The sequence below is a fragment of the Scyliorhinus torazame genome, chromosome 27 (genome assembly GCF_047496885.1).
Source record: "Scyliorhinus torazame isolate Kashiwa2021f chromosome 27, sScyTor2.1, whole genome shotgun sequence".
Classification (NCBI taxonomy): Eukaryota; Metazoa; Chordata; class Chondrichthyes; order Carcharhiniformes; family Scyliorhinidae; genus Scyliorhinus; species Scyliorhinus torazame.
Window position 1 is genome coordinate 21250317 of NC_092733.1, and position 24446 is coordinate 21274762.

Here is a 24446-nt window from a genome sequence, read left to right on the forward strand (position 1 = left end):
CCCGTCCACCCAGACCCCACAGCCCACCTCCTGGCTACCCCCCCACTACTCCCCCCAGCCCTGGCAGAAGCCCTCTGGCCAGCGGCGCGGCCCTCGGTGGAGTATGGCAGTACTGGACACTGTTTGCACACCCTCTCTCTTTCTGCAGCCACTAAGCCAGGCTCACGACCGCTGAGACCATGCGTGGCCTGCACCATCGGGAACTCGGCCCATCGGAGGCAGAGCATCGCGGGTGGGCCCGATTATGATATTCAAACAGCCTCGATTTTGGAAATGAAAGCATTATCTCAAAGGTATATACTTCCCTAATCTGAATCTGTTACCGATTCAGAATCATCAGCGTCAGCATAAATGGAATCCTTCTCTCGTTCACTCACCTCTGTTTCTGTGTGAACGGCTGTTGCCTTATGGCCAGATGCTGCTGATCCTCTATCAGTCGAATTAGTGGTGAGTTTGCTTTAATGCGAAGCCCATAATAGTGGTACTTTGAGTTTCCCCTATAAATGAAGGAAAATGGTTTCTGAAGAGTAAGCTTGGGTAACCTCTTAGAAAATGCATTTCTGGCATCTACGCTTGCATTCAGGGTACACTCACGTTCTGGATATGTTATTGAACCAGTGTTCCAGAGGTTTGGATTAATAATCTGGAGACATGAATTAAAATCCTACCATGGCAGGTGGCGAATTTAAATGTAATTAATTAAACTCTGGAATAAAAAGCTAGTATCAGTATTGGTGACATGAAACTACCAGATTGTTAGAAAAACCCACCTGATCACTAATGCCCGTTAGCGAAGAAACCTGCCACCAATACCCAATTTGGCCTATTTATGACGTGTTGACTTAAATGCCATCTGAAATGCCCTAGAATGCTTAGCAGTTGCATTTTGAAGTAATGGACAATAAATGCTGATCTTGTCGTGACGCCAACATCCCTTGAACGAATAAAAAAACATTCTTTGAAGTAATAAACAAATCCTTCCTATTGATGTTAACTTTAAACACTCCAAGCCATAAACTGACTAACCCCAGTGGTTAACATTCGTATTGGCAGCATCAGGAGTTGCTTAAAATCAGCATAAAAAGTGTTGCTAGTCTGCAGCTCTGAGGTGAACTCCGTTTATCGCTCAGAAGTCAACCCAGAAGGGCGGCACAGTGGTCAGCACTGCTGCCTCAGGACGCCGAGGACCCAGGTTCGATCCTGGCCCCGGGTCACTGTCCGTGTGGAGTTTACACATTCTCCCCATATCTGCGTGGGTTTCACCCCCACAAACCAAAAAGATGTGCAGGGTAGGTGGATTGGCCACGTTAAATTGCCCCTTAATTGGAAAAAAAATTGGGTACTCTTAAAATTAAAATAAAAGTCAATTCAGAACCAGTCTGCCAATTCCAAATGAAAACAAGAAATAAAAGGAAAGATGGCTGCAAATAATTCATAATTTTATTCAATGCTTCCTAATTCCAGTTGTGCAGTCTTTTAATTTTATCTTACATGCATCTTTCTTGTAACTTTTAATAAATAGCCTTTTGTACACATTTGCTCTTGCAATAAAATAGCTTTATTTCTACTTACTTATTGCAAAGACCATGCTTAATGTTGCAACCAGTTTAATATCATACATTTGTTCAAACCTAACAGAAAAGAAGCAACTGATTATGCTAATATTTCATCTCATCGTTGTTTGGTTTCTTTAGAATTTATTTTCCACTTATTCTAGACTTTTTGGGGGACATTCCAATATGTACACGCAGTACCTATTCTGGCCACACCGTGGTGCTAACATACAATGTCAACTTAAAGGGAAGAGTGAAATACCGAATTGTTTGTTTCAGCTCTATTATCATGTGTTCTATTATCCTCAGAGTAAAAAGTCCTTTAGCTGTTGGTTCCAGGCCTCCTTCTCTCAACAGCTAGCTCACTGTGAAAGTTTTCTAGGTGATAATGCATTTCTAGTTTACTGCATCAAAAAATATAAATATTGCTGGAGTCATCTGGTAAAAATTGTCAACTTGGCAAGCCAAACAGCTGTGTCAGAGAGCTGCTAGCAGCAGGGGCTGCTTTAATTCTCTACCCTACTCCCACCTCTTTTTTTTTCACTGCCTCCTATACTGTTCTAATGCAGCTCAATGTAAATTCAAGGAACATCTCCTGCGGGATTCTCCGTCAGCAGGATCGTCCGCTCCGCTGGCAGCTCACCCACACCCGGGTGGTTTCCCGACGGCGTAGGGTGGCCACAATGAGAAACTCCATTGGCTGGCTGCGGGAATGGAGAATCCCACTGCCAGCAGGGGCGCGCCACGCTGGAAAAGGCGGCTGGAGGACCGGAGAATTCTGCCCATGATCTTGCGATTAGGCACTGTATAGCCATCCAGACTCAAAGCTGAGTTCAACCATGTCTGATCATAGCTTCCACTCACACTTATTTTTGGTTGGCAGCTGTTAGTGATGATTTGTTTAGATGTCTATCCTTATTTTGCACCCTCTTCGAGATCCATTTTTTCTTTCTTTACTTGTCCAACGACTATCTCCCTTTACCTTGCCCTATCGTTCCTTTTGTCGTTTAATCTGTCCTGCCTTCCACCCTATCACATAGCTACTCTTCCCATCCTCTCAGTCTCTCTGCACTTGCACCTGCTTTAAATCTGTTAAATCACAGTATTTTCCAGTAGGTAATCAAACTGAAATATTAACTCTGTTTCTCTCTGTTCACGGCTGCTGGATTTCCAACATTTGCTGATTTTATTCCAGTTTTCCAGCATCTGTCGTATGATGCTCCACCCGTGTTGCAAAGTTAGAAATCGCAAATTTATGTAAAAACATCATTACAAATGTCACCTCATGAAAATGTGTTGTTGCTGAAAGTTGCATGGTCAAGTTCTCAAAACGTTGAACGTGGAACAGGAGCAGAACTGAAGATAACTTACATTTGAGCACCGGAATGTTTTCAATGTTAGTCCATACACTTCAATTTTAATGAATGATTTCTGAAATGCCCTTTGACTGTGGAGTCTGAATTACACTGAAGGCCCTGCAAGAAGGATAGAGAAATCTAACCGTGTGCCAAGTCTCCGGGTCCGGAGTCCCATGAATACCGATCGTATCAGTTTGCCAAATGAAGCAGCATTTACAGGCTCCAGTTTCTGCTCCTGACAGTGTAGCAGGTAGTGACAGTATAGAGTGCTTCGAGGCAAACTCACTCCTTCTGCTGTTTCATAGTTATCTAATAACCACTGAACCTGTGAGAGCAAGAAGAATGATTTATTCGTCAGTTTCATTCATCGTTTTCCGTAAAAACACTATTTTATTGGGAATTTAAAGTTAAGAAAATGTTCAGTTTGTCAGACTTTTACGTTTGTTTATGTAATTGGAAAAAGAACTACATCAACAGTAAAGTAATTTTAAAATGTAAGAGACTGAAAATCCACAAGAGCAAAACTAAAGTTCATGCCTGAGAATATTTCTTGGAGATTCACTCAGAGAGTGTGTGGCATCTCACAGGTAAATTAAATAACTAATTGGTCTGCTGATGCATTACTCATGAAAAATAATAAAATAAAGTCAGGTAGATTTGCAACTAGCTGCCTGGGCATAAACTGGTGTCGCAGGTTAGCTGCTATTACAGAAGCCGGTCCTTTTTCATTGTCTTAGTGGGATTGAAATTGGGTAGTTTCTACATTTGGGAAGCCAAATCGCAACACCTTTCTTATGTTCAAGGGGGTAAAATTGAAAATCTGATCCTGGTGTTCATGCTTCACAATTCTGTCTCCTTCTGTTTGATTTTCAATCATTCCCTCTGCACCCCTCTACTTTTCTCACTCATTTTGTCTCTTCTCCTCTCTCCCTCTTTCTGTAAATCTTTCCACTCATTTCCTTTCTTCTGTACATGTCCCTCTGACTGCTCTTTCTGAAGGCATAAGATGCACACACACACATTAACGATCTGTCACTGTCTCTAACGACATTAGCTTCACAGGCACAGAGGTGATTCCTTTGCGTTTCATGAGAATAATACAAAAGTAAAACAATTGTAACAAAGCTTTCTGTTTCTTCCAATAACTAAAATAGTCTGGTGGGTATACAAGGCACTCCAGTTGATTTTGAATCAAATGCAAGGCTTTGCACAGAAAAATATTAGTGCCTTGCGCACTGTATTTTGTGTTACACAGTTCAATGAAGTATTTCCTAAAAATGTCCAATTCAGTACCTGTTACAAAACCTTGCACAAGGTAATATTCTATAATTTAAGGGTGGCTCGGTGGTTAGCACTGCTGTCTCACGGCGCTGAGAACCAGGGTTCGATCTCAGCCCCAGGTCACAATCCGTGTGGAGTTTGCACATTCTCCCCGTGTTGTGTGGGTCTCACCCCCACAACCCAAAGATGTGCAGGGTGGGTGGATTGGCCACGCTAAATTGCCCCTTAATTGGAGACAAAAATTGTAATATTCTATTATTTCTACAAGGTGGTCCAATTCAATAAATGGGTCCTAGATGACATGGTGTTAATGTAATACAGTCACATTTAATTAATATTAGTACAATATATCCATTGTGCCTGTGAATAAATGCTTTTACATTTTTCAGAGCATCTTGTAACACTCCGAAAGAACTTCCTCTGGCTCCTCCACTCACATTTTCCTGACAAGATTCACCAAAATTCATCTACATTTTATCAGGTTATTTGATACGACACTCAATATGAAAGATAGACAGCAAACCATTAATCAATAATATATTTTTTGCTCTTTTATCTATATTGAATGGAAGTATCTTAGTGGCTATAGCACTGAGGGTTCAAATGATTACATAAAACATTGTGGTGTCAACTCTTGCAATTCATAATATCATGAGAACTCTCAATCGTAATACAGCCACATAATGTTCAAAGCGGTTATTATTTTACATATTAAATGCACAACAAACACGGATAACAAAACGCTTACTGGAAAATATATCTATGTTGTTTACATGATATTTATTCCCAATTTTATCCAAGGTGCTGCTCGCCCACAGATAGCATCCTTCAGCCTGGAGACTAGGATGGTCTGGTGTGCAGTTTTCTCTACCACAGCTGTCAACGCTGTTCCATGAAATAACAGCCAGAAAATACACTTGCAGTGCTGCAAGTCCATTGTCTCAGCTTTGTTTTCAAAAGAGCATCCCAAATTGGAAATACATCACAGCTAGCAGAAAACGGATTAAATTTGGCCTCAAAAGTGGCATGCAATTTAGAGCGACAGGCAATCCTGTGACCCAGACCTTTGACCATCTGGTTGGGAGGCAGGTGTTTCTAACGTTTGTGCTACAGGACCACCCTTATCGAACAATACAAAACAGAAAACCCAGGGGAGTCAGCACTTGGAAGAGGTTGACCAGTGACTCACTGTGGCTGGAGAGGCACGCATGGTGTGACTGTAAGACTGACTGGAGCTCCCCAGCATGTAACCTCCCTGGATGACATAGGTCCCTCCTCCTGGGTTGGCCACAATCTGCCCTCCCGTGACATACATTGGCACCGTTCCACTACTGACCACGTTCTGCGAAGTCACCGGCGTGGCAACCTGGTTTGGTGTCCCCTGAGATTCATAGTAACTCCCGCTTGTGTTCTGGCTGTACAGTTGAGTATCTGAATAAGGGTAGGTGTTTGAACGTCTGAAATGAAAAAGTATGGCAGCGGTTCCACAAAGATGACTTTAGTGACAGTTTGCCTACTTATATTTAGGAGCGTAGCATTACAAAACTATTGTGAATTAAAGATAAACAAACCATATTAGAGGCTCTATGTTAAATGTCTTATTCTGGTTGCCCAGGAGAGGCATACAGTTCTTCAAACTAATTTGTTCTACAGATCTTCACTTTCCTCTAAAACATAGTAAGCACTTTTAGGGCAAAAATGTAAAATGCATGCACCAGGCACATGAAATTAATTTGGAGTTTCAAAATATGCTTGTTTCGACAATTTATTATAACATTGCATATAATTTATGAACATGAAAAGTTTTGAATGCCCTGAGTGATGTGATAATGTACTACATAAATGCAAGTTCTTTCATAAACAAGGTTTAAAAAATGGAGAAAAAAGGAAAGTATCTTTTTAAAACAATTACAAATTGGGAGCATTGTAGGTTTAAGTACGATACAGCCCAGTAACAGTTCCTCTACCCTTCCTATAATAATTTGAAATAAATTGTTAAAATAAAGCCTTTTTTGGTGATTACAATCAGAAGGAGGTTTGTCAGCTTGAGTTATAATGCAAATCTATTGTATCGCACTTGCACAGATGTTTGTGCAGCATATATTAATATTACACTAGGAGCCTGCAACAGCAAAAATCGGTCTTCCAAACAGGGATATGAATTAAATATTTAGAAGTGCATCAGCAGCTCACAACAACCTGCATCCAAATAGGACCCTTAAGTACAAAACATCCCGAAGTGCTTAACAAAAGAATACAGATAAAGATATTTTTGACATCAAGCCAAGAGGAGATAGTAGGCCAGATAATCCAAGCTTGGTCAAAGAGGTAAATTGTAAGGAGCATCTTACAGGAGGAGGGAAAGGTAGAGAGGAGAGGCTTGAGGAGAGAATTTTAGAGTTTAAGTCTAAGCAGCTGAAAGCACAGTGGCCAATGACGGAGCAATTAAAATCGGGCATGCGCAAGAGGTAAGGAATAGATCATCGCAAAGTGGCCAACATTAAATTCTTCTGGTTTGTCCTCGGTGGTGAATCTCCAACTGAAAGTTACCAATTCTGTTTTCTTTACAATGCAACCACAGTAACTGAAATCAGCATTCAGCATCTCAATTGTGGTTTTGCTTGTTGTCCTCGCTCATAATTATGCACTGTATGATCGCAGAAACCAGATTATTTGTTGACTTTGTTCAAATCCTGAAACTTTCACCTTTATTATGTAGAAATCAGTTTACTGTGCGATTATTAGTTTTTAAAAGTTGTTATCTTGGGTGGCATTTTTTTTACATCACTTCTACTGTGATGTTTCCCTCCCTTCAAGAAATTTGACCACTTTGTGATGATGACACTGCTCTCTTGGTGCAGTTTATGTGCTATGATAGAATAATGACCCACATTAAATTCATTCACATGGATCAACAATTACCTATTAGTGGTCCTCAGGTTCTAGGCTGTTCTTTTTAATTCCATCACATAGTTTACACAAATTATACCCTTAAAAATAACACAAATTTCATGAACATGCATATTCCTTGGCCAGTTCTTGAAGTATTCTGACAGGCATTCTTTCTACTCACATTGTGCTTCCTGTATAGCTGGCATCACCCCCTTCTACATACTGCACTTGGTTCGAATAGACATGCTGAACTGGCTGCACTGGGACCTGTTGTAACTGCTGAACCTAAATATGGAGGTCATCAGGAATAAAAAGCTATTAGGGTGTACCATTTGCTAATTAATAAACCAAAACATCAAAACATTTGTCTTGAAGCAAATCGCTAGATCACTGTCTTTAATAATGGCCTTCCCATTTAAAGGAGATAACTTAGCCTCTATGTATAATGGTGCTGGTGGGAGGAACCATTTTACATTCCTGGTACAAATATTTGAAGCCTGCAAGGCATCCAATATCATATGGCAACAGTGTTTTTTTAAAAATTCATTCATGGGATGTGGACGCTGCTCCATCCCCAACTGGCCTTGAGAAGATAGCGGTGAACTGCCTTCTTGAACTGCGAAAGCCCACGTGGTGTAGGTACACCCACAGTACCATTAGGGAGGAGGGTTTTGAGGCAGCAGTAGTGAAGAAAAGGCAATATATTTCCAAGTCAGGATAGTGAGTGGCTTGGAGGGGAACTTACAGGTGGTGGTGTTCCCATGTGTCCACTGCACTTGTCCTTCCAGATGTTAGCAGTCGTGGGTTTGGAAGGTGCTGTCTAAGGAGCCTTGGTGAGTTCCTGCAGTGCATCTTGTAGATGGTACACACTACTGCCACTGTGCGACGGTGGTGGGAGTGAATGTTTGTGGATGGAGTGCCAATCAAGCAGGATGCTTTGTCCTGAATGGTCTTGAGTTTCTTGAGTGTTGTTGGAGCTGCATTCATCCAGGCAAATGGAGAGTATTTCACCACTCCTGATTTGTGCCTTGTAGATGGTGGACAGGTTTTACAGTGTCAGGAGGTGAGTCACTCCTTGCAGAATTCCCAGCCTCTGACCTATCTTGTAGCCACAGTCTTCAGTTGGCTAGTCCTGTTCAGTTTCGAGTCAATGGTAACCCCTAGGATGTTGATAGTGGGGGATTCAGTGATGGTAATGCCATTGAATGTCAAGGGACGATGGTCAGATTCTCTGCTGTTTTAGCTGGTCATTGTTTGCCATTTGTGTGGAGCAAATGTTACTTGCCACTTGTCAGCCCAAGCCTGGATATTGTCCCGTCTTGCAGCATTTGGGCTTAGAATAAATAGTTGCTGTTTTAAATATATAAAAAATTATGTTAATGCTACTACTATGCTGAGCTGTCAGTCATGAGCCTCATCCAATGACAATGTACATTAGAAATTGAGCCACAATTTTCCAACCTTTTAACATATTAGCACTTCCAATATGAGATGTTTTCCGTAATTCAGATGAGACAAATGCAATAAATTGATCCAGATGAAGTGTCATCAGGTTGTACCACTATATACATATTTTCAGCGGGTGGCATGGTGGCGCAATGGTAAGCACTGCTGTTCACGGCGCCAAGGACCCGTGCTCGATCCCGGCCCCGGGTCACTGTTTTGTGTGGAGTTTGCATATCCTCCCAGTGTCTTCGTGGGTCTCACCCCACACAACCCAAAAGATGTGCCAGGTCGGCGGTTTGACCATGCTAAATTGCTCCCTAATTGCAAAAATTAATTTTTTTTTAAATTTCAAAATATGCCGTAAACTTTCAGGAATTCATTTTATGAATGAAGAGTAAATATCGATAAATTGAGTACCAGATCATTTCAAATGGGAGCCAATGAATCCTAAGGTTTCCAGCATGCCATCAGACTTTCTTCTGTTTCTGGTCAGACATAAAGTGCAACTTAGCACATAGTCAAGAATTTGTTGATCTATATTATTCTATTTTTTGTTGGTTAACACTCCTGTTTCTATTTTCTGAAGAAAATGTTTCGGGCAACAAGGGATGTTTTTCTTTGGGTTGCCGACACAGGTTTGAAAAATCTGTGGGCAGGGGTCCCAGACAATGCGAGAGCATTTTCAGGAACCCTCATAATAAAGTCAAATTTGAATATTGCTAAACCTAAAATATACATAATGTAGTTTAGGAAAATTAGTTATTCCCTTAACAGAAATGAACTGTGCTCATTGCTAAAATACAATACTTGAAAGACAAAGAAAATCAGCACAACTTTCAAACAGTAAACATCTTTCAGGAACTTGAATAACACAGGCTTCTGCTTATCCTTATGATTATTTCTTACTTGACCTACTTTAAGAGCAGTTGGTCCTGTTCCAAAAACTAGTGCCTGAGGTACTCGCTGGACCTTGACTCGTTGCTCAGGGCTGGCTGGTAACATGGAGAAAAATGGAACCTGCTCAATAATCACTTTCTGCTCTGTGCTGGGAAGATGCTGGGGAGTAAATCGAATCACTTCGACCCTTGGTGCTGAGGTAGAAGGCATCATGTGCAAGACGTGCACTTTATGTTCTGGACTCAGTGGTTGGGAGTTTCCTAACTGATGTTCTTCATGAATACTGTTCTTTGAGCTGGGAGAATCGGCAACTACCTGCAGCTTCTGATTTTTCTCTATCAAACTGGAAATCTCATTCTCCGTGCTCTAGTGTACAATATAAGCAAATTATTTTTTTACTAAATCAATTTACTCTACCAGAATACAGTCACAAGAGCAGAAGATGGATGAACATGCCAACATTGAATGAAACTGGACCAATGAAGACCAATATAAGATGACCTTTCTAATGGATCCTAAAGGCCCTAAGTATTAACTTTGGAATATCTCAAACCAACTCCTAAGGGATAAGGTATAAAATTACTCATAATTTAAACTGTAAAATCCAATTCAGTAGTGTAGCTAATTTGGAAAATAGAAAATACACAGGCTGGTGTAGGGAGGCTGATAGGCAAAAGAGTCACAGTGTGAAATCTTGCAATATGTAAACTGATAATATTGGATACAAAAATAATTCTATTCCTCAGCATGGTCATCCCTCATCTTTGACACAAAATTCACTATATACTTTAACAGAATTCTTGAAACTACTGATATACACTTTATAATACTATCATATCTGCATAGGTTATAGGGAGAATTATCTGTATAGTTGGCACAAAGTGAAACATTAAAAAAATTGAACAGTTGCCCAATATAGGCACTCAACTCTACAAATGTCCTGCTTCTCTCAAATTAAGTTATTTCATTCCTATGGGAAGAATTCAATGATCTTGGGTGTCAAGACACACCAAAAAAACTGAACTACTACGGAACGAAAGTTAAGGAGCTATTATTTAAATAATTGTCAATACGGTTTTACAGGTTCCGGTGGAAAGGAAAATGACTACTAAGAGTCGAGGGTATGTCAAATAGCACGTTAATTTATAGATACTTTTGTCTACATGCACAGTTTAAGTATAATAGCTGTTTGCGTTATTTTTGAGAGATTCCAGTGCAGACCACTCGGTGGAATGTTGTACGTCATTTTAAACTCCGATAGTCTGCTCATTTCAAACCAAACCAATCCTGAGACCATCAAATCAAGTGCTAGAATTGGCCTATTAGAATAAATATCAGAAAGCTACTCTAGTGAAAACACATCCTAGTTCCAATAGGTTTGGCTTCTTTTTGTTCATTTCAGACTCAACTATCATACAAAATCTATGCTTGCAATGAAGTGATGAATTTTCTAATTTTGCAGGAAATCTAGTCCCGTCTAGCTAAATTCAGATAATCTTGGATTTGTGTCCTGGATTAACGCTGAGATGTTGAGTTACCTACCATGGCCTACCTCATTGTGTGGAAGTAATTGATTGAAATTAATAGATAATCATTCAACAAGTAAAACTACTGAACATTGTCTCTTTAAAAGGCCATTAACTACTGCAACGTGGCATTTTCTTACTCACAGTGGATATTAGTTTATTCCTGAACTATATCTCATTTTATCTGAAAGAATAGTACCAAGTCATAGTCATAGATGTTTGTAGCATGGAAACAGGTCCTTCGGCCCAGCTTGTCCATGCCGCCCAGTTTCTATCACTAAGCTAGTCCCACTTGCCCGCATTTGGCCCATATCCCTCTATACCCACCCTGCCCCTGTAACTGTCTGTTTTTTAAAGGAAAAAATTGTACCCACCTCTACCACTGTCTCTGGCAGCCCGTTCCAGACGCTCACCACGCTGTGTGAAGAAATTTCCCCTCTGGTCTCTTTTGTATCTCTCCCCTCTCAGCTTCAACCTATGCCCTCTAGTTCTAGACTTCTCTACCTTTGGGAAAAGATGTTGACCATCTACCTTATCTATGTTCCTCATTATTTTATAGACCTCTACAAGATCACCATTAAGCTTTCTACACTCCAGGGGAAAAGGTGCCAGCCTATCCTGCCTCTCCTTATAACTCAGACCATCAATTCCTGGCAGCATAACTCAGACCATCAAGTCAGGGTGCAGTCTTCTTTAACATGACATTTTCCATGTTATTTAGTCAATATACATATTAAGTCACAAAACAATATTAAAGCCAACTCAAAGTATTAAAAAATGTGCCAAGCGGGTGGCGTGTAACACAGTGGTTAGCACTAGGACTGCGGCGCTGAGGACCCGGGTTCGAATCCCGGCCCTGGGTCACTGTCCGTGTGGAGTTTGCACATTCTCCCCATGTCTGTGTGGGTTTCACCCCCACAACCCAAAGATGTGCTGTTTAGGTGCATTGGCCATGCTAAATTGCCCCTGAATTGGAAAAGAAAAATAATTGGCTACTCTAAATTTATAGAAAAAAAAATGTGCCAAAGGCTCAATAACAACTTGCATTTACATGGGCCCTTTAACATAGTTGAATGTCCCAAGGCACTTCACAGCAACAGTATCAATCAAAATTTTACACCAAACCACATGAGGAAATATTAGGATATGCGACTGAAAGATTGGTCAATGGAATAGGATTAAAATGGTGCGATGGAAACCTTGGCAGAGAAACTCCAGCAAATGAAGGAACGGCCACTAAAAGTGAGGTAAAGAAAATTGGGGGAAGCTCAAAAGGCCAAATTTGTGCAAGGCTGTTGTTAAATGTAAGAGTTGTGTGGTGCTGCGCTATATCCTCAGTGTACCCGAACAGATGCCGGAGTATGGGGACTAGGGGATTTTCACAGTAACTTCATTGCCGTGTTAATGTAAGCCTACTTGTGACATTAATAAAGATTATTATATTAACAAACAGTTGCATATTTGCTTCCTGGTGTGTACTGAGTTAACTAAATCTTCGGAGGACAAAGCCAGGACAACAGCAACGGATGGTTTCCAAGCTAGAACAGGGGAAGAAAATCTGAAGTTTTTTCTCTTGATGCAGGAACTTCAGCTCATGTCTGATGCTTAAAGCTCAATTGTGATGTCACCAGCTCTTAATCCCTCTGTTTGAACAGTAACTTGGCAATGCAAAAACAATGGCATTTTTGTGTATGATAAAGAGAACTGTACTTTGGCATTAGTTACTGCCTTTTCAGCAGAGGGGAAGAAAAATGGGATGAAGTTTATAAAGTGAGAAATTAGTGAGGTCTATCGGATCAGGATGCAACTCTTTGCTTGCCTTATGATAAAGAAAATATTAAATATGTATAATCTCACAGAAATGTTCTGTTCTAGGTTAGTCATCTATTAGTTAAAATAGGATGTAAGTGAATTGCCACATCGTTCAGCAACCACAGAATTATTTTGCCAAATGGGTAAGATTTTGTAAGATCATGTAAGACTGTAAGTGCCTGTTCTTCACCTCATAATTTATGGTAGCCATAATTCTGTCATCCAGATGTAATACTCCACATTCCATATTTCTTGAAATGGAATCATAACAGTGAACAAAATTAGTAGTGTCCATAATTTGGTCTATGAATTAATTTGAGCGGAGAAAATATAAAAATGGAGATGAGAAATTAAATAATACCACATACCTCCTGAGTAACATGAACTTGCTGCAGCGCTTGTACTGATAGCTGTTGAACTTGGCTGGTTTTAGCAGCCTGCGGTGTTGTTTGGACAACAGATCTCTGCAAAAGCAAGATAAAAATCGTTAATTCTGCTTTGAACGAGACCGACAGCTATCAAAGGATCACCTCACTTTCTTAGTTTATTTTCCGCAATGTCAAATATTTAATATTTCGAGAGCTGTTTTGCCATGTGGTGAGCCAAACGATTGCTGAACAAAGCGTTTTCAAAACTGCTGCACTTAGTTGCTCCTCCCCTAGCACAGCAGAGATAAAACTGAGAACATGATAAACCTAGATCTTCTGGTGTGAACTCTAAGAGCATCAGTAATCGTTCCTTCGGGATTTCAGAGATTGTCACCCCAATTACGCCTGAGCTGGGAGAAGCCAGCATCAGCTCAAAAGCTGAATTTCAAAATTTCATCTGGTGCCATTCTCCAATGCTCCTCTGACTGACATGATGGGGCAGTTCTCTGCAGAGAGGAGATATGGGATGGTAGGTCCAAGCAGAACTGAAAAACAGAATTTGGAAGAAGCACATCCTAAGCAGATGATTTGCAAAGTGTTTTTTGAGAGGGCATGGAAGATTTCCTCCCTTACACTTTTCTTTTCTTTTAACTTTACCAAACACATTCAAACTATCACGATAACAAATAGTCATACAAGAACAGACTAAATGGTCTATGGATAGGTATGCTGATGCTTCTCATTTTCTTTGCTGTTTGCAACTTTTGTTTTGGCAACTTTGTTAGCCAAAGGTCTGGTCACAAATACTGTTGTACCAGGGATTCAAGAACAATAATTAGGAGTGTGGTGAGGGGTAAATCTTACCCCAAGATTATTATTATGTACCGCAACACATTAGGTAAACAAAAATATTTCCAATATTCTGCATTATTTAGCTTTAGCAAAACACTTTTCAAACAGATGGCATGTCTGTTTATGAAACTGAGCTAGAAGTGTTTTAATAAAAATTATGGACAAGAATCATCCAAATCAGAAGGCTCAAAATAAATCTAAGCAGTTAGCAAGTATATGTGACAAGCTCTATAAGGACCTATAGCAAGATCCATAGATTTTCAGATTTCCCTTTCGTTTAAAAAAAAATCTTTGAACTTCTTGATAACAAACATACAAAATTCAACATTACTAGGGTTGTTAACTAATCATGGCAATTAGTTGGTAACAATAGTCTCGGACAGACCCAAATGCAAGGTAAGGAAAGCACCAGTGGTGGAAGCTTTCTGAAACATGGGTTAGGGTTGTACAGCTCTGCTGTGGCATGTCTCCTCATGGTTGATGTAGCGAGCCATTTGAATCTCCATTAAATTCGGCAGGGCCACAATATCCCTCCGGTGGGAAGGGCTGTAAAATCCTGGCCTTGGTCTTTAAATCCGGATTCTAAATGTCTTACTCAGCCCCCAATATTTTAGGAAGCAAACAAGCGTTCACATTTCTAAGACAAAAAATTGCAATGAAGTGCCTACACCTGAAACACCTTTGCAAATGTAAATAAGAGGCCAACAGATGTCTGAGAACCCCAATGTAAGATTGGTTTGCCCAGCTTCACTCAGGAGAACCAGACTGTGAGACCACCAGAAACCTACAAGCAAAGTTTTTGGAACTGACCTATCCTAAATGTAGAGCTGGGAGGAGCAGGAAGATATCAAATAAAAGATATCCCAAACAGACTACTCTGGGACCCGATTGATAACACTAATGACAATCCTTGTTTCACCACCCATTGGATTCCATCAGTCAACCTATTACATATTCACTGCAAAATGTATCCACTGATTCCAGCTTTCTTTATTTTCAGCACCATCCATTCCAATCGAAGAGACTTAAATTGTATCAGCGACCTTATTCAAATCTAAGTGCATCATATCTATTGCCTTAACCGTTGCCACATCCTCAAAGAAAACCTGAATGCATTCATAAATTACTAATTAAACCTAAGCTACAGTATTATGGTCCATTCTATCACCATACTTTAAAGGGATGGCAAGTCCTTGGAGACAGCGCAGAGAAGAATTGCCAGAAATACAACTGGATTACAGATCTCAATTACCTTGTACATGCTAATTGTATGTTAATATTAATACCGTTAGATATAATTTTAGGTATGCACTTAAATAATTCAACATGTGAGGCATAAAATTATGCACAGAAAATTTAATCTACTGAATTCATGTTTGGCAGAAAAAAAACATAAAAGTTTGACATTGATCCAATGAGTTTAGTTACATTTTAAGAAGGAATCAAATCTGAAAATCCTCGCGAGTTCAAAGCTGAGCCCAGAAATTACTTCTAATCAATTCACTAGTTTCCCGATAAAGTCACTTCTTTTCTGGGAAAACAGGGAAAAAAATAACTGTTTTCCATGGAAAATTACACATATTTCACCAACAGGTCAAGAAAAAAAAATGTAATGAATAGTTAATTATTTGTATTGTAAATCCTGTAATGTTGTTCTGGCACTACACGCAACGGACTCCTTAGGGAGCTCCATAACTCCACTAATCAAAGGGGGAATTTTAATATGAACTTGCCAGTTATCATGAGATACAACATATGCACAGTATCTGTACTCGTGACTATTTCTCAATTCTTCTTCTCATCAGCAACCATAAAGATTAGCATGCTAATAATGCATAGTTGTTCTTTCATAAACATATCAATGTAATGAGAGAAAAAATATTCCCAAGAAAACTCTAGGAATTCCCAAGAAAACTCTGGGAAATGCAGTGCCCAAAAACCAGGAAAATAAAACATTAAAAAAATTATATTTGTTCCCCCTCGTGTAATAATTATCAAAATAAATATCAATAAACAGCACAATTAAAACAATACATGGGATTGGAAAGTAAACTTTTACATTAAATATGTCTGTAATACAAAAGTTAAGCAAATCCACAATTAAAATAGAACGCTCAAGAATTCAAGACGTAGCATAAAATGTAACAAATGTTGCAGGGAAGTATAATTTATTCTGAAGATCATCTCTCAAAGACTGACATGGAATCACATTAAATGTCTTGTTCTGCTGTAGTGTACAAATTCCAGAATGTGAAGAATACAGTTTCCTGATAACAATCAAAACACGAAAGCATCCCTAGAGGACATTGGCATAATGTTTCTCACTGGCTACTTTCAACTCAAATGTGAACAGAAGTGTTAGAAATCATGCTCAATACAATTTTTACAAAATTCTTTAACTGAATCAACATAGGAAATGTAGCGGCCAACTCCGGCACAGCAGGTTCATAGAATTACTACAGTGCAGGAGGAGGCCATTTGGCCCAGCGAGTCTGCACTGACCCTTGGAAAGAGCCCCCATGCCCCCACCCTATCCCCATAGCCCAATAACCCCACCTAACCTTTTAGACATTAGGGGCAATTTAGGCATAGCCAATACACCTAACCTGCGCTTCTTTGGACTGTGGGAGGAAATTGGAGCACCCTGAGGAAACCCATGAAGACATGGGGAGAATGTGAAAACTCCACCCAGACAGTCCACCGAGGTCAGAATTGAACCCAGGTCACTGACGCGGTGATGCAGCAGCGTTAACTGTGCCAACAGTGTCACCCCCTAATAAAAGGGGAACAGATTTCATAATTTGACTATACTGCATTACATTCCGTTTTACTCAAAACCGATTGATATTCCTGAATCCACATCCATAAATAGACTTACCTTAAACTGGCAACGTTCAAGGCTTTAATTAAGTAAATTAAAACAAACAAGTGAACGATTTACAATATTGCAGATTGTCAAATTTTAAATCTACAAAACGGGATCAATAGGATATCGTAATTCCCTACCCTAGGAATAACATCAAGTACAAAGGGAGGTTGCTAAAGAAATTCGCTAAAATTATACCAGGAATGACATGTTTAGTTAGGAGAGGTGAATCTTATCAAAACAAAAGGTTTAGAGGAAAGTAGATGTGTTTTTTTCAAAACTATGAAGGGCTTTGATAATTAAATGAGAAAATTAATTTGCATTGTTCAAAAAACCAGCAATTAGTGAAATAAATTTAAGATTATCACCAAAGAAATAAAGGGGAGATTAGACATTTAAAAAATAAGTATTCTTCCACATGGAATGCCTTACCAGAAACAGCGATGGAAACGGAATTCATAGCAATAGCTTTCAAAACGGAAGTTTTTTTTTAAGATTTGAAGAATATAGGGAAAGGGCAGGACAATGGGAGGGAATGGGTAAATCTTTCAGAGAGTTAGCACGGGCACAATAAGCTGAATGGACTCCTCCTGTGCTGTGAAATTATATGATCTATTAGGTGACCATAAGTAAATAATTAGAATTTAAAATGGGGAACATAATTTTCCAGAGAGATTAAAGAATATTTGGAACAAACACCAAACAAAATGAAAACATTCAGTGTCACAGACCGAAAGAAAATGTGAGCAACCAAGGCACAAGTATTTTCAACAGGAATTAAACTCATAAACCCATTAATGGCATAGGAAACTTAGTTAGTCACACACCAATAAACGACAAACAATAGTTTTGAAAATCCCTAACCTGAACAGTACTGGGACAAGATAGCATGCATAATTGTGCAAAATCAGTACCTGTTGATCCAAACTAATGGTTACACCATTTTTCCACTGCATTTTGTTTGTATAGAGCAAATTACATTGGCTAAACATAGAGGGACACCAATATTTGTTGAAAGTTAATCACATCACTACATGTGTATGAGCAATCCAACAAGAAAGTCATTACGCAACCTAGGTTGTGGGTACTACAACTGCAGTGCAGCGCTGGAGAAATCTAGGGCATTCAGTATAAACTGGCCTCGCAAGTTTAATTTATCTTATGAAACAGATGAAGCAGACTTAGCACCGTTCAGTATACATGATAATATTGTGCAACGGAAGTATATCAAGTAGGCAAAATTCCTGCTGGCAATTAACATGAGTGCTGTACCAGATGGCCTACACAGTTTATACTGTTGCATTTATCATTGTGGTATGTAGATTTAACACTATAAATTGAGCCTTAAGTCTTCACTGTCATTTGTCTTTTGCTTCTCATTGTACGCATTATCCATAACTTTCAAATTCCTCACAGCACCTAGCTATTAGTAAAAACACCACAATATTGCTCACTACTCCGTTAAAGCTATTGTTCTAAAATATTTAACTATTATTTAAACACCTCTTCTCGTGTTAATCTAATATTAATTTATTGTTCTATGTTCTTTTCCAATGGTGTGGAATGCCATTTGTCATCCTAACCTAATAAATCTCTTGTCTTTTTAGTGGAAATTAGATGCAAGATTTTCTTGATATTAAATTTTCCCTACAGGTGAAAAAGTTTCTACTTGCCTGATAATTAAATCAAAGCCAGTGAGCCTTCTTTTTCCATTAAATTTATGTAAGGCATATATTTCAGTGGTGGCATCACAAAGCCACCACCAAGTTAACAACGACTGTGAGTTAAAACGTTTTCTGTAGATTTGACTTCTAGAATGGGGCGTGCATCGACATATTTCTGAGATAATTCCTAAGGATAGCATGCTCATGTAATAGCTTGGCAAATTAAAAGGTTGGGCAAGTAATTTCACTGAAATCTCACTTAAGTGGACACTGCATTGGCTCCTCTGAGAAAATAAATAATCGAGTGGTTCCAGGACGTGAATATGTGAATACTCTGGTATACTTAAAACTGAGCAGAATTCCATTGCATTGGTCCGACTTGGAGCAGGCAAGAAGTTTTGGAACTTCTGAGTTCCAAAGTCAGTCAACCCTCTGGGAGGAAAAGATTCTTCTCACCTCTAACCTAAAAGGGCAACCCCTAATTTTGAAATAGAGTCTCCTAGTTCTGGGCTCTCACAAGAGGAAACGTCCTTCCCACGTCCACCTTTTCTTTAAAAAAAATGTTTTAAAGATTTTCCATTTACAATAAATTTTATAACCAAACCCACGTTACACACAGCAGATATTACACAAAGACCAACATAACAAAAACCCGACCAACCATACACATCTCATCCACCCCCCAGCAACTGATGGTGACCAATTCCTTAAAGTAGGCAGTGAATGGCTGCCATCTCCGGTTGAACCACCCCCCCCAACGGTGTACTTGACTTTCGCCAGGTACAAGAATTCCATTAGGTCACCCAACCATACTGAGGCACTGGGGGGAGTAGAAAACCTTCACCAAGCAGAACTTGCCTTCGGGCAATCAACGAGGTGAAGGCGAGGACGTCAGCCTTGACCCCTGTTTTCAGCCCCAGAGAATCTGACACCCCAAAAATGGCCACCAGAGAATAAGGCTCCAGATCAATATTCAGCATCGCTGACATGGTGCCAGAAAAAAAAGACACCAAAAGCTTACCACTTTGGGACAAGACCAGAACGTGTGTGTGGTTGGCCAGCCCCCCCCCGGAACACTGCTCGCACCTGCCCTCTACCTCCGGAAAGAAGCCACTCGTCCTGGCTTTGGTCAGGTATGCCCTGTGCACCACCTTAAGCTGATCAGGCCAAGCCGAATGCATGAAGATGTGGACTTCACCCTACGAAAGGCCTCACTCCACACCTCACCATCCACTATCGATCCTAACTCCCTTTGCCACTTTGCCTTGTGGATCTGAATCCTCCAACAGAATTCACCTGTAAATGCTGGACATGCTACCTTCCTCTTACCCCATTAGCAAAAGGACCCTCTCCATCAGAGACGTCAGTGATCACGTCCACCTTTTCAAGACTGTTCAGGATCTTGTATTCTTCAATCAAATCACCTTTCAGTCTTCTAAGCTCCAATGGAAAAAAGCCCAGCCTGGTCCAACCTATCCTCATAAGACAACAAATACGAAAGTCAATGGGCGGGATCTCCAGTCCATCAGCCACATTTTCCGGCACGTCACGCCCCCGCCAGCAGCGGGATTTTCTGTTCCCGCAGCCAGCCAATAGGGTTTCCCATTGTGGCCACCCCACGCCGTCGGGAAACCCGCAGGCATGGGTGCGCTGCCAGTGGACAGGAGGATCCTGCCGACGGAGAATTCTGCTGAATAGATTTTTTCTTCCTCCATTTTCTGCCAATTTCCCCCCCTTTTTTTATCCTCTCTATAATTTCCCCGATGAGTGCGATTCTATAAGCTCCAGGCCCCTCAGTGCGTCATTCAAATGGCCATTGGTCACATGAAAGCCTATAAAGTGAATGTCTGCAAACGGAAAGGTGACTTATGACAATTCACCAATGGTTTCATATTATGACGGAATGTGTCAGAGAACTGTTAAATATGGCTTTACAAGACAGATAATTCTCAGGTAACAAAGTTAATCACTTGTGGAAAACGCACGATATTCAACAGCTCCCCATGTTCTCCAAAAGGCTAGATTCGCATTACCATAATATGGAAAGGTATACAACTTGGATTGATATTATTACCGAAACAGCACAAAAACCATACCAATTATTCTGCTCCTTTCATTGTAATACCAATAAGATCAGGATAATTGAAACAGTAACCATGATAGATATGGCACAAAATGGTTTAACAAGATTATTCTGAAATCTAATCACTAATATTTGATATTTCACTGTATTAGTGAAATAGTATTAGTCATAGATCAAGAAAATTTTCAGTAAATTACTACTAGAATTTGTGGCATCCCTATTTATGGACTAAATAACATCGCTAAAACTGTTACCTGATGCATTACTGCTACCTGCTGGACTCCCGGCAGCTGGAGCTGCGGGAACTGATCCACTTTCGACTGCACAGCATTCTGTACTAGAAGCCTCTGCTCAGGAGAAAAGTAATACATTATAGAGAATCCAACTTGAAAGGCACTCTGAAACAACTGCTATGTGGAGTAAGGAAATTCAGACAAAATACATACCCAACCCAAGTCTGAACTTCCCATTCAACACAAACAATTGCTTTCTGTCATTTGAAAAAAAACAGCAACACCTTATTAACCCTCTGAGGTAAGCAAATTGTTAGTAACCAAATTAATCACTACTGGGTGATGAATGACAATTTATGTTTACAAAATACTCTAAAAATTGGGTAAAGTGATGCAGTTTTATGTACAAAAGACAACTTAATTTGGCAGATTGACAGTAGAATTGCAATTAAGATATTTTATCATTACACATTCTATTCAGGAACATTACTCCTTTAAAGTAAATTGGTGCCAGATTTAATAGGTCAGTTTTGTCCTGTCTGCTGACTTACAAACAGGTGGTCAAATGTTCCTTCCCAATATCCCACTTATATTCCAGTCACAGAAACACATCACCAAGCATTCCCTTTTGTCAAGAAGAGCAAAGTAAACTACAAAATCTTAATTAGCATGTGCTTTGTGCAGTCACCAAGAGGAGGTGCATTTCTGGTGCAGAACTGTTACTACAGTCCTTAGAGCTGATTTTCCATTGAATAATCAGCCATTAACTAAAATTGTTTGCAGATTAAAATTTTAGAAAATCATCCAAATTTCCAGTGGCTGGCCATGGAAACCAAATTGTGGGTGGCCAGTAAATAACAGCTTTATTTTGATTGTAGTTTTTGAAAAGAACTTATAAATTTAGAGTAACAGCTAGGAGCTCCTACAAGAATCATATTGTATAGGACTCTTCACCATGTTAACAGAGAGGTAGATGGTGAGCAAGAAAGCACTAAGAAACTTTTCTTTCATTTTTACTCTAGTTCAGCTCAATTTGGGTGCTGGAATGGGTTAATGCAAATGGTCACCATAAAAACTTTGCTTCCCAAGGATAGTTAGGGCCGTGTTAAAGGCCGATTCATGTAGAATCCTTCAAAATTGCATTGCTTGAACCATCAATTACAGTAAGCTATGTACTCATATTCAGACCTATGAGTTAATTATGTGAATGATGAAATTAAAATCACTTGCTGGATGCAAGTGCGATTGCACAGTGGGGTGGTGAGCGAGGTAGACGCAGTCACATTACTTATTAGCCCAACCTTAGTCTAATCTGAGTCCCACTGTTCACACAGAACCAATCTAGCCTTTGAACCTGGCTGGACATGCAGCAGTAAATCACACACTCAAATAAGAGGTTAAAACGGAATTATCAGTCATTGCTGATGTGGAATATGCGACCAAATCATTAAACGCTTATAATGAAGCTCTAAGCACTAGTTTTGTAAAACTATGGTAGGACTAAAAATAAAGTTACAGACTCTGGTGATCTACTTACAATTAAAGTTGACTTGTCAGTTATTGAAAATAATGGAGTCTGTGTTTCCAGAGGGTCACGTTGCATCTACCTTTTGCTCAAGTTATATTTTCAATTTCGGTTACTTGTTCAGTTACTTGTTCTTATTTTTTTTTTTTTTTTTTTTCTGGTTCTACTCTTTCTTTATTGGATGCTACGGAGGTTTCATTCGTTAGTCATCAGGAAATGATGTTAGTATCACCATCGTGCTATGAATAGCAGATTTGTTTTCTCATTAACATTTATTTGTTTACAGTTTTCTCCCCTCTCCGCCTTCACTGGAAGCCATTAGCACTTGTCTGACTCCATGTCTGACAGCCATGTCCTTAATGTTTATCTTCCTTTCGCTGCCTTTGTACTTGCTTAAAAACTCATCGCAGCTCTGGTGGAGGTTGTTCTTGAGGCTTGCCTCTTCCCCTTGCTCTATGGATGCATCGGACAACTGCAGATTGGACATACAGTCCCCACTTAACTCTCCTCCTCCTTGGGGGTGAGGATTCGAATGTCTGGAATTCTGCCTCCATCTCAGACCGCTCCTGCTTGTCATGGATGTTCATCAAGGCTCTTTAGGCAGCACCTTCCAAACCCACGATTGCCACCATCTTCACTGTCACTGCATCAAAATCCTGAAACTCCTTCCCTCCAGTTACTTGTTCTTATAATGTCATAGGCCTAAGTTCAGGACAATTTTCCATAGCCAGCCGTTGCTAGTTGACTAGTTAAAGATTTTTGGAAGCATTAAAAATAATCACTACAGGTAGGTTTTCACTGCTGGTTATAAATTTTTTTATGCTAACAGTATCAAAGTACACTGAAGCTTTGGAAACTAAATGGCCAAACACCTTGATTTTGAGTCAATGACATTGCAAGATCGGTGACAGCAAATTGACAAGTGCTTTACATTCCTCCCGATTTTGATCCCACTGACTTCAAAGCCGTCATCTACTGGTACGGGGAGAATGGAGTTTTCAAGTATGCGTATAAATTCCATCCAAATGACAGAGAAAGTAGTTCTCAACAAAGTTCAATTAATGCCCCTTCCCCGGATGAAAACTCTGCATAACCCATGGTAAACAAGGGCTAAACAAAACAGCAAAGATATTTTTTCCTGAGAGCATGATCCCAAACCACCTGGAAAATAAAACTTTTGTCTTCAATGATATACCTTTACCTTATGTTACATTCAGTTTCTGTTCAGTTACATGGGCGCGATTCTACGATCCACCACCGGGTCGGAGAATCGCCGGGGGCTGGCATGAATCCCGCCCCCGCCGTGTCCCGAATTCTCCGCCACCAGAAATTCGGCAGGGGTGGGAATTGCGCCGCGCCGGTCGGCGGGGGCGGGAATCGCACCGCGTCGGTCGGCGGACCCACCCCCGGCGATTCTCCCGCCCAAAGTCCCGCCGCTGTCAACCCTCTCCCTCCGGCGTGGATTAAATCACCTTTTGAACGGCGGGACAAGGCGGCGCGGGCGGGCTCCGGGGTCCTGGGGGGGGGGCGTAGGGCGACCTGGCCCCGGGCGGGGGTGCCCTCATGGTGGCCTGGCCCGCGATCGGGGCCCACCGATCTGCGTGCGGGCCTGTGCCGTGATGGCACTCTTTTTCTTCCGCCTTCGCCATGGTCTTCACTATGGCGGAGGCGGAAGAGACTCCCTCCCCTGTGCATGCGCGGGAATGACGTCAGCAGCTGCTGACACTCCCGCCCATGCGTTGCCCGGCGAAGACCTTTCGGCGGCGTGAGGCGTGGCGCCAAAGGCCTTTCTCGGCGGTCGGCGGAGTGGAAACCACTCCGGCGCAGGCCTAGCCCCTCAAGGTGAGGGCTTGGCCCCTAAAGGTGCGGAGACTTCCGCACCTTTGGGGCGGCCCAACGCCGGAGTGGTTACTGCCACTCCATTACGCCAGAACCCCCGCCCCGCCGGGTAGGGGAGAATCCCGCCCCATGTTCCGATATGTCACAAGCTCCTACACAGGGCAATTTTGAGAATTGCCAATTGTCTACTGAAAGATGCTTGGAATTGATGGGAAAAGCAGCCAACAGGGCACAAACGGACAGCTGCAGAC

At 40.7% G+C, this 24446-nt stretch overlaps 1 protein-coding gene across 10 annotated transcripts in view; it reads right to left on the reverse strand.

Moving 5' to 3' along the window:
• rfx1a (regulatory factor X, 1a (influences HLA class II expression)) overlaps nucleotides 1-24446 on the reverse strand; it is a 182580-nt gene that overhangs the window by 40044 nt on the left and 118090 nt on the right. For 5 of the 10 annotated variants that reach the window (XM_072491092.1, XM_072491093.1, XM_072491090.1 and 2 more), the window contains 6 exons: nucleotides 20853-20945; nucleotides 13134-13229; nucleotides 7266-7369; nucleotides 5382-5649; nucleotides 3055-3236; nucleotides 378-497 (listed from right to left, as the gene is read on the reverse strand). In XM_072491092.1, the coding sequence (XP_072347193.1) occupies nucleotides 378-497; nucleotides 3055-3236; nucleotides 5382-5649; nucleotides 7266-7369; nucleotides 13134-13229; nucleotides 20853-20945 (863 nt within the window). The remainder of the gene's footprint in view (nucleotides 1-377; nucleotides 498-3054; nucleotides 3237-5381; nucleotides 5650-7265; nucleotides 7370-13133; nucleotides 13230-20852; nucleotides 20946-24446) is intronic. The other 5 variants (XM_072491095.1, XM_072491099.1, XM_072491094.1 and 2 more) reach the window with 2 other exon arrangements.